General features: G+C 60.5%; 2 protein-coding genes across 3 annotated transcripts; both read left to right on the top strand.

The window, feature by feature from the left end:
• Window positions 1-771: 771 nt before the first annotated feature.
• LOC115640594 (HAUS augmin-like complex subunit 5) lies at window positions 772-3,023 on the top strand. The gene is made up of 4 exons (XM_030543474.1): window positions 772-883; window positions 1,789-1,947; window positions 2,280-2,355; window positions 2,817-3,023. The coding sequence occupies exons 1-4, from the start codon at window positions 786-788 to the stop codon at window positions 2,898-2,900; spliced, it is 417 nt and encodes a 138-aa protein (XP_030399334.1). The 5' UTR covers window positions 772-785; the 3' UTR covers window positions 2,901-3,023.
• Window positions 3,024-3,685: 662 nt separating this feature from the next.
• On the top strand, window positions 3,686-9,581 carry LOC115640593. Of its 2 annotated transcripts, XM_030543471.1 has the most exons (8): window positions 3,686-4,144; window positions 5,092-5,172; window positions 5,463-5,608; window positions 6,815-6,919; window positions 7,166-7,301; window positions 7,500-7,633; window positions 8,008-8,149; window positions 9,354-9,581. In XM_030543471.1, exons 1-6 carry the CDS (start codon window positions 3,847-3,849, stop codon window positions 7,526-7,528), a joined length of 795 nt encoding a protein of 264 aa, XP_030399331.1. In that variant the 5' UTR covers window positions 3,686-3,846; the 3' UTR covers window positions 7,529-7,633; window positions 8,008-8,149; window positions 9,354-9,581. The 2 variants fall into 2 exon arrangements, with proteins under 2 accessions (XP_030399331.1, XP_030399332.1); XM_030543472.1 differs by lacking the exon at window positions 9,354-9,581 and having other exon boundaries at window positions 8,008-9,016.
• Window positions 9,582-9,980: the final 399 nt, after the last annotated feature.

Here is a 9,980-nt window from a genome sequence, read left to right as displayed (position 1 = left end):
GCTAGAACTGGGCCTCATCCTCTCTGATTGAACTAACCTCATTATCTCTAGCTTGCTTGCATATATATACCTGCCCCTGGAAATTTCCACTACATGCATCTGACAAAGTGGGTATTCACCCACGAAAGCTCATGCTCCAAAATGTCTGTTAGTCTATAAGGTGCCACAGGATTCTTTGCTTTTACAGATCCAGACTAACATGGCTACCCCTCTGATACTAGAGGGGAGGTGGGCATTAGCAGGGAGGCCGTGAGCATGGGGTACAGCAGTGGTTCTCACACGTTTGTATTGGTGACCCCTTTTACACAGCAAGCCTTTGAGTGCAACCGCCCTTAGACATTAAAATCACCTTTTTTATGTTTAATACTATTATAAAGGCTGGAGGTGAAGTGGGGTTAGGGATGGAGGCTGACAGCTTGTGACACCCCCATGTAATAACCTCATGACCCCAGTTTGAGAACCCCTGGGGTACAAACTGGCTCAGCAAAGACCCCAGGGGGAATTCTGTCTCCAGGGCACATGAGCTGCGCCTTATCTTTGTCTCCAGGTGGCGCTGTTACAAATTGCGTAGGGGCCACCATGGGGCCTACAGTGTGACCCACGTGAATGGGGGAAAATGCAAATTGCAGCTCCCAGCAGGCCCCGCCCCCCGAACTACAGCTCCCGGCGGGCCCCGCCCCCGGACTACAGCTCCCGGCGGGCCCCGCCCCCACAGAACTACGGGCCCCGCCCCCCGGACTACAGCTCCCGTGGGGCTGTGCGGCAGCAGCTGTTCGGGTCCCGGCATGGAGCGCGGCGGCCCCGCGCTGGAGCTGAAGCTCTGGGCGGCCCAGGAGATGGGGCTGCCCCCCGTGAAGGTGCCCCCCGATGGGGCCTTCCGCCGGTGAGAGCCCCGGGCCCCCCAGCGCGGCGCCCCTCGGCTCCCGCCCCCCAGCGCGGGATCCCCCCGGCTCCTGTTCCCCGGGTTCCCGTTTCCCTCCTTGTGCTCCCCGGGCTCCTGCGGCTCCCTCCCCCGGCCCCCTCCCCTGCCCCCTCGGGGTCCCCTCGCTCCCTGCGCCCCGGCCCTCCTCCCTCCTTGGAGCCCCCCTGCCCCCTCTGCGCCTTGGTACCTCCCTGCCCCTTCCCCGCCTATCATACCCCCACCTGGGACCCCTCTTCCGCGTGGGTTCCCTGCCAGCCGCCCGCCCCATGGCCCCCACCTGTCCCCACTCACCATGTCCCAGCGGGGGGGTCAGAGCCGCCGCCCCCCATCCGCTCTCCCGCAGAAAAGGGCCTGGCAGCCCCCGGAGATGTTACCCCCCAGCCCTGTGAGGTTACCTGGATGAGCCAGGCCCGGGGGGGGAGGAAAAGGGGCAGGCTCGGGGAGCAGGGGGGGGGAATATACGGCCCTGAGCCGAGGGCCTCCCATGCTCCTTGTACCCCAACCCACCGCTTTGGGGGTGGGGGGCACAAAGTCCACCCCAGTCCTCCCATCTGTTCTCCCCCAACACACAGTAGGTTTGTGCCCCTGCAACCCAGGTCCATTTCCCCCCATTTCTTCATGAGGACAGAATTGTTTCCCCACCCTGCCCTCCTTGGGGGCAGCATCTCCCCACATGGTCTCTTCCCCAGCCACAAGGTTTTTGTGGCCCATGAGGCTGTTGATTTTTCCCCCCGCTCCATGCTCCCTTCCCAGACAGGATTCCTGGGTTCTGTCTCCTACTCTGGGAGGGGAGTGGGGCCTAGTGGTTATCATCTGGGGCTCGAGGTGCTGTTTCCCTGATGCTCTTTCCCCTTCACACCCCACAGAGGTCTCCCTGGAGGCGGCCCAAGAGCGGATCCACGACGCCCAGTGCCACTCCCTGCTGATCAACGCCTATGCGGCCCGCATGGCCAAGGAGCACAAGCAGCTGCAGGGCAACGTAACACAGCTGGGAGGCGGCTGGAGCAGCTGCAGGACATCAGCAGGTGTGTGGTGGGGTGGGTCTGTCCTTAGCATGGGGTCCCCACTGTCCTGGTCACATCCCCCAGAATCCTTTGCTCCTGAAGCACTACCCAGTGGACATCTCTGCTGAGTAGTAACTCCCAGAATCCTTTGCTCCTTGGGAGGGGGTCCCATGGCGAGTGGCATTAGGGATAGGGGACTGCCCATCCTGGGTAGCATCTCTCAGGATCCTTTGCTCCATGGCAGGGTCCCACTGGGGGTGGGGGCTTGGTTGAGGTGAGGGTGGGGGGATGTCCTGAATTTTGCTCCCCCCTCTCCCCCATCCCATTTTCATGGCCTTCTCTGGCCTCTGCAGAAAGGCCAAGGTGGAGCTGACGGTGGGAGGGAAGGTGCCTGACCTCGGATTTGCTGGCATGGAGCCTGAAGTACTGGTGAGAGGGGCAGAAAGGAATTTGGGAATCCTGCTCCCTTGTGCTAGTTGGGGATGGTGATCTGGGGATCCCAGTCCTGGGATCTTGTGGGGGATCTGGAGATCGCAAGGCAGGATCTAGTGACAAGCAGTGCCCGGTGATCTGAGCCCTATGAATGCCAGCATGGGGCTCTGGTGATCTCACTGTGGGATCTGGTGATGGGGTTTGGTTGTGGGGGACAAGGAGGGAATCAGACTGAGCCTGGTGCTGGGACCTGGAGGGAGTCTGTCGGGCCATTGGCAATCAGGTCTTGGGATCCTGAGGGATCTCACTGAGCCTGGTACCTGGATCCCAATAGGGGGAGAATCCAGTAGATCCTGGTGATTCGACCTGTGATTCCTGGTGATCTGCAGCTTTCTTGAGAGCCATTGTCTCCTCCCCACCCCGGTAACCTATCAACCTGTCTGTCCATCTCTCCGCAGCCTGACGTGCGGACAGCCTGCCAGCTGCGCTTCCACTTCCTGAAGTTGCTCTTCAAACACAGCACGTCTGGGGCCTTCCCGTAAGATCCTCTCCACCCCCCCACTCCCAAGCCACTCTGTTTCTGACCTGCCCCATGTGTGTCCCTCATCAGCGGGACAAGCAAGGAGCTGCTGGATGCATCCTACCAGCACTGACTGAGCATGGTGGAGGTAACGAACGAGGAAGGGGCAATGGGGTAGGGACCCTGGGGATGGCTTGCATGGTGCAGAGATGCAGCCACCTCTGAGCTGGGAACAGCTGCACATAACGCTGCACTAGGACAGCTCACCTGGTGCTAAGGTGCAGCTACCTCTGGGAGGGGCAGCTGGGTGTCCCTTAGCACCGTGCTGGGGCATTGGGGCAGCTCTGACTGCTAGGGGGGGTCTCCCCTGCCCTGCTCCCTGCAGCACAGCTCCCCCAGTGCTGGGCTGGGGCATCAGGGCCAGCCCTAACTGCCAGAGGAAAGCCCCCTGCCCTGCAGCACAGTGCCCCCAATGCCAGGCTAGGGCAGCGGGGCCAGCCCTGACTGCCCTGGGAGAGCCCTCTGCCCTGCTCCCTATAGCACAGCGCCCCCAGTGTTGGGCTGAGGCATTGGGGCAGCCCTGACTGGTAGGGGGGATCCTCCCTGGCCCTGCTCCCTGAAGCACAGTGCCGCCAATGCCAGGCTGGGGCATCAGAGCCAGCCCTGACTGCCCAGGGAGAGCCCCCTGCCCTGCTCCCTACAGCACAGTGCCCCCAAGCACTGCACTTGGGTATTGGAGCCAGCCCTGATGGAGGGTACAGTGTCCCTGCCCCACTGTGGCTCATCCCACCTCTTTGCCCATGCAAGACATCCTGGGTTCCCACCCTCCCAATCACGTCCTGGCAACCCTGGAGCACTTGGCTCTGGAGAACACCCTGCAGATGCAAGAGCTCACCAGCCGCATTGACATTCCCCACGACGTAGAGGCCCTCAAGTGAGTACTGCTAAGGGGGTGGCAGTGTGGGTGCATGGTGCTGTACAGAGCTGTCGCCCCCCGCAGTGGTGGTGGCCTGTACTGGGAGGGGCAGAGTCAGAGCTCTGGAGAGAGGGTGCTGTGGGGCTTTGGCCCCCTGGTGGTGGTAGCTTTTACTACAGGGGGCAGAGTCAGGGCTCTGGGGGGCTGTCACCCCAGTGGTGCTGCAGTGACCCATGGCACCAGTGCTGGGGCTTGTACCTCTGCCCTGCAGGTTCTGCTACGAGAGCTCCCGCCTGGAAGACCTGGCGGGGCCGCCAGCAGCCCTGCCCTCGGTCCGGGGCCTCATACAGGTGAGTGGGGACATGGGGAGGGGCAGGCAGGGGCGCGTCTGGGGGCTGGGCAGTCCCAGCAGCTAGGATATAGTGTGGGGGGGGGCCCATCTGGGGGCTGGGGGAACTTCCCACCCCAGGGGCCTTCCTGCGCAGTCAGGGCCCCTTGGAGAGCTCTCCCTGCTGGGGAGACTTCCCAGTTCCATGGGGGCCCCCCCACATGGTTGGTGACTGTCCTGAGTGCTCCCTGCTGGGAGACTTCCCTATCCCATGGGGTCCCCTGGTGCTGTTGGGTTCCTGTGGTGAGCATCCCCACCAGCCAGGATCCCTCCTGCAGTCAGTGACCACCCACCCCTGGGAGAGTGTCCCCTGCTGGGACCCCTGGTGCTGTTGGTACCACCCAACACCTACAGAGTGGCCCCCTGCTGGTCCCCATCCCCCCACTGAGCCGGCCTGTGACCTGTCCTGGAGCTGGAGCTACGGGATGGGCTGCACCGGGGCTAGCGGGAGCAGGAGGTGAGTGCCCGCCACGCCGAGCTGCAGGCCTTGCAGAGCAAGCAGGAGCACATCCTGGCCTTCCACTGCCTGGTGGGGAGCATGGGGAGTGGTGGAATCTGGGGGTCAGACCAGGGTAACCTCTGGACATGGGACCTGCCTGGGAGGGTGGGGTAACAATAGGGCACACAGGAGGATGTGGGGGGTTGGCTGGGAGGGGGCCCATAGGTGGGGGGTTCCTGGAGGGGGATCCACAGGGGGAAGGAAATAGAAGGAGTGCATGCTGGGGGGAATATAGGGGTGTGGGTATGATGGGGGAAGGGAGGGAGTGGACAAGTTGGGGGAGAGTGGGGGTGCCATCTGGGGGGAATGGGAGGGATTGCAGGTGTGAATATGGGTGTTCCTTGCTGGCATGTGGGGAGCAGAGACACTGTCTTGAAGCAGCCCCAGGACTTCTCTCCCCCATATTCCAGCGCGAAAAGCAGCAGCACATCCAGGCACTGATCAAAGGCACCTCCTAGATAAAATCCCAGCTCCGCAAGGACCAGGTCGAGGTAAGACACATCCCCCATGCCCCCCCATGCGCGCGCGCACACTCACTCTCTCTCTCTCTCTCTCTGGGGTGGTAGCGGAAGGGGGAGTCCAGGGCCAGGATACCAGGAGGTTGTGGGTCAGGACTGAGGGGCACTGGCAAGGCTGGGGAAGTGGGGCCCAGGGTTGGGATAGCAGAGATCTGCTGGTTGGGACTGAGTGGGGATGGCAGCGGGCTGTGGGGCAGGATCCAGGGGTACCAGCAGGGCTGGGGAAGTGGCACCAGCATTGTCTCCCCCACGCTGTCTCTCAGGTCCAGGTCTTCATGCAGAGGAAGCTGCTGGGCCTGGAGCAGGACATGACGCTGGAGTTGCAGCAGCTGCACGGAGGGGTGCAGCGCGAGGTCCAGCAGCTGGGGGCCGTCACCCTCCCCTGCCTTCTGTGCCGCAGCCTCCTGGGGTGAGGCCTCCACCCCTTCGCTCTGTCTGATCTGCCCCCTTCCCCCCACGGGTCCTCTCCCCCACAGCCAACAGGGCTCTGGGGCCGACTGTCCTATCTAGGGTGCCCCAGGGGCTGGATCCCCATATGGGGGGAGCCCCCTGGCCTTAGGGGGCAGTACCTTGGATGGAGGGCTCTGCCCCCCCTCCCTCCCACTACTGGACTTGGGGTATGCAGCATTCCTGGGATCTTCTCCCCTCATCTGTGCCCCATTGAAATGGGGCTCAGACCAACCCTGGGAAAAGCAACCTGAGATCTGCAGGTTGGCGGGGGTAGGTGCCTGCTCAGCAGTACTGGTACTCTGCTCCTCTGCCCCATGCTGGGGGCGCTGGTCCTCTGCCAGGAGCATCAGTACTTGGGCAGTGGTATTAATGCTGCAGTAGTGGCATTGAGACAGGCAGGAGCATTGGTGCTGGGGAACAGGGCCATCCCTAGCTATTCTGGGGCCTTATGCAGCCCCCCCAGGGGGTGGGCAGGCCTCCACGTGGGGGGAGTGGGTGAAGAGCGAGCCCCAGGCCTCCATGGACAGGGGAACATCCTCCAGCACTCACCAGCAGCACGGCTGGGGCCGCATCACTGCACTCCTGCCGCTGGTGACTGCACCCTGGCCCTGCTGCAGAGCTCGGGAATGCGGGCGGGACTGGGCAGGGGCCCTGGGGAAGAGCCGGAGCAGGGGCTGGAGCAGCATGCAGGTGTGCAAATTTCCTGGTGCCCTACGCTGCTGCGTATGGGTAAGGACGGCCCTACTGGGGAATACTCATGAAAACCCAGTGTTCTCTGGAATGGGGTTTAATACTCTGGTGGGAGCATGAATATTCCCTCCAGGGTAATAATGCTCTGAGAGCGTCGGTACCCAACATCTGTGGTGGGAGGATTAATACTTTCTGGGCTGATAATGCTCTAGGAGCATCGGTAGCCTATAGCAGTGAGAGGAGCATTGATACTCTCTGGGCTATTAATACTCTGGGAACACTGGTACCTGCTGTCCCCAGGGTACCAATGTGTACTACTCTGGCAGGCTGCTGTGATGACGGGGTCCCACCCGTCCTTTCTGGGGAGCAGGGGGGGAGGTGGGCTGGGGTATCTGGTGAGATGGGGGATGCCTGAGGGTGGGGGGTTCAGGGGCTGATCCTTGGCATCGCTGACCCAGTCATCCCCCATCTCCAGGTCCCGGCCCACGAGCTCTCCATCCATAGGCTGGACTGGATGGCGCTCGCCCTACATCGGGCCTTCCTCACTGTGTGCCAGGCTTCTGGCTTCCCTCTCTGCAAGGTGAGGTGCACACTTGGTGGAGCAATGGGGCAGGGAGTGGGGATGTCTCCCCACAGGGTGGGAGTGAGACCCTCTTCTGGGGGGAGTTGGGATGGGGGGTCCTGGAGGAGGGGGTGGGGCAGGAGCACCCTCCAGTTTATTCTGCATTAAACCTCCCTAGAGCCCCATGGGAGCTGATCGGGGGGGAGGGGGAGAGGCAGGCCCTGTCTCTCCTCACCCCCCCGTCTCTGTCTGTATCTGCCCCAGGCCCCGGAGTACCCTCTGCCCCACATGGCTGAGCTGAAGAAGGAGCTGCTGGCCCTGCGTGCCCAGCTGGGCTACAAGAACCGGGCACTGGCCAGCCTGCAGCAGCGCCAGGGCTCCCCGGGGACCAATGCGCAAGGTGAGATCCCCTCCATGGCTCTAGATGGACAGGGGGACGCCTCCCCAGCCTGAGGACCCTTCCCAGGGTCTGCAAGGGGCACCCTCCTGGCACACGAGCTGGACTGAGGGCGGCAGGACCATGGCATCCGCTTATAACTCAGCACCCCACCCCTCAAGCCGTAACTCCTCCAGGCCTCACCAATGTCTCTTCGCCCAGCCCTGGTGCAGGGCCCTGCGGGACCATGACCGGGAGCAGGCCGGAGCCCTGGGGCCGCGGATCCAGCTGGTGACGGAGCAGTGCAGGCAACACATTGAGCGTTGGCCCGAGGTGCAGGCTGCCATCAACGCCTGGTGAGGAGGCCCCACCCAGCTGGTTTATGGAACGTTTTGTTCTCTGGAGGGGAGAGGCCCTGGCCATCCTGCGCTGGGGGTCAGTTCTCCCCTGCCTGGGGTGGGGGCTGTGAGGAAGAAGGGGGCTTGCCCAAGTGGTGGGGGCACAGGAGGGACTTATCGGGGGGTGTTAGTGGCTGGGGTCAGAAGGAAGGGGGTGGCCTGGTGCCTCTGGAGAATGGGTGTACCTAAGGAGGGGCTGGGGGGCATGTGCCATGAAGGAGGATGTTTGGGGGGGGAGGTTGTGCGAGGGTGGTAAGGGTGGATGTGGGGGTGTCTGTGCTGGGGGTGGGGAGAACGCGGAAGGAGCCATCTCTCCCCCTCCCTGTCTGCAGGTGGGAGCATATGGGGCAGTTTGTCCTGCCTGCGGAGCATTGCCTGGGCTGGAGCACTGGACCCTGGCCCTCAAGACCCTCCTGCAGCAGCAGCAGCACAGCTGGGCCTGATGGCCCCATCCTGCCTGGGAGGGGCGCAGATGTAGGTAGCCATACCCCTGTTAGGGAAGGAGTGTGGGTGGGACATGCCTATATGAGGTGGAGATTTGGGGGGCTTAGCCCAGTCCAGTCCAGCTGTCTCCTCTTGTGCAAAGTGGGGAGGGTCAGTGTTAAAGGGGGTGACCAGATGCTGGTGGTGGGAGCAAGGTGGGGGAGCAGATGTCAGGTGTGGGGGGATCCCAGATGGGTTTTGTGGCATTCTGTAATTCACATTGTTCTGAATAAACTGACTAAATTCACATTCAGGCCCATGGCAGGGACTGGGACATGGGGCCTTTCCCCTCTGGGATGCGCCAGCTCTGATCTCCCCCAGGGCAGGGACTGGCTGGCTCAGGTGGGCAGGGAATGGGGCACGGGACCTTTCCCTTCTGGGCCCCAGCTCTGATTGGGCCCCAGGGCAGGCACTGGCTGGCTTAGGTGCGTGGGGAATGGTCCCCTACTAGGAGGCACCAGCTCTGGCTGCTCCAGGCTGGCTGGACCTGTGGTTCTGCCTGGACCATCCCGCCCTCCTTCGTGCCCTGCCCAAGGGGCTAGTAAACACGGCCTTGACCCAAGCGCCTGAGCCCAGGGGTTTATTCCTGTGCTGAGGTAGCCTCTTAAATGTTTTACGAAACAATGCTAGAGTAGAAATAAGAAGAGCAGCCACCATCCGGGTAAAGCCCCACCAGAAAAAGCAAAGACAAACTAGGGGAGGGCTAGCTCTGTGGTTTGAGCATTGGCCTGCTAAACCCAATTGGTCCTGCTTTGGGCAGGGGGTTGGACTAGATACCTCCTGAGGTCCCTTCCAAGCCTGAGATTCTATGACAGAAAACACAGCTAAAGGTTACAAATAAAAGACTGACTCAGCACACATTTTTTTCCTTTTTTTTTTTTTTTTTTAAATGCGTGGAGTGGATGCAGCAAGCTCCTATTCCATCTCCCTGTTCCAAATATCCATTTAATACTTAAAACAAATGATCAACTTTAATATTTACACAAGAGAAGGTACTGCACAGCTGGGGTCAGGCTTGGGTTTTGGGGGATTACAGTTATAAGGTATGTACATATCACACAACCAGCATAGATCCCGATCGGGGTGCAGAAGTTTTTTAAGCATCAGGAGATCTTAGCCTTCAGATCAAAAAGAAATACCTTTGTTTTGCAATGCTGCACTACCTTCCCCTCTTGTTCCCATTGCTTTTCACCAGGAGCTGCTTTGGTAACATCGTAGCTAAGTGGCAGTCACTGCCCCGAAGTGACTCCAATGCAGTCCCTCAAAGCACAGACTCTCCACACGGGATTCTGCTCACGCAGAGAATTCTCTCCACCCGCTCGGTTGCTTCGGTTCAGCTGGCTGGTCTCTGGCCTGGTCCACACTACAGCGTTAAATCGATTTAAACAGCGTTAAATCGATTTAACGCTGTACCCGTCCACACTACAAGGCACTTTAAATCGATTTTAAGGGCTCTTAAAATCGATTTCTGTACTCCTCCCCAACGAGAGGAGTAACCCTAAATCGATATTACTATATCGATTTAGGGTTAGTGTGGACGGAAATCGAAGTTATTGGTCTCATTCTTTTACTGAGCTACCCAGAGTGCACCGCTCCGGAAATCAATGGTAGCCTAGGACCATGGACGCACACCACCGAATTAATGTGCCCTAGTGTGGACGCGCGAAATCGATTTTATAAAACCAGTTTTATAAAACCGGTTTTAATAATTTCGATTTTATGCTGTAGTGTAGACGTGGCCTCTGTTGCAGCCAGACGCTGTTGATCTGCATAACCCCGCCCACTGACACGACACCTTTGTTCAGTGTCAGCTACTCTCCCT

Source organism: Gopherus evgoodei, unplaced genomic scaffold (assembly GCF_007399415.2).
Source record: "Gopherus evgoodei ecotype Sinaloan lineage unplaced genomic scaffold, rGopEvg1_v1.p scaffold_31_arrow_ctg1, whole genome shotgun sequence".
Classification (NCBI taxonomy): Eukaryota; Metazoa; Chordata; order Testudines; family Testudinidae; genus Gopherus; species Gopherus evgoodei.
Note: the sequence above shows the minus strand (reverse complement) of the source record. Positions and strands in the feature narration are given on the sequence as shown.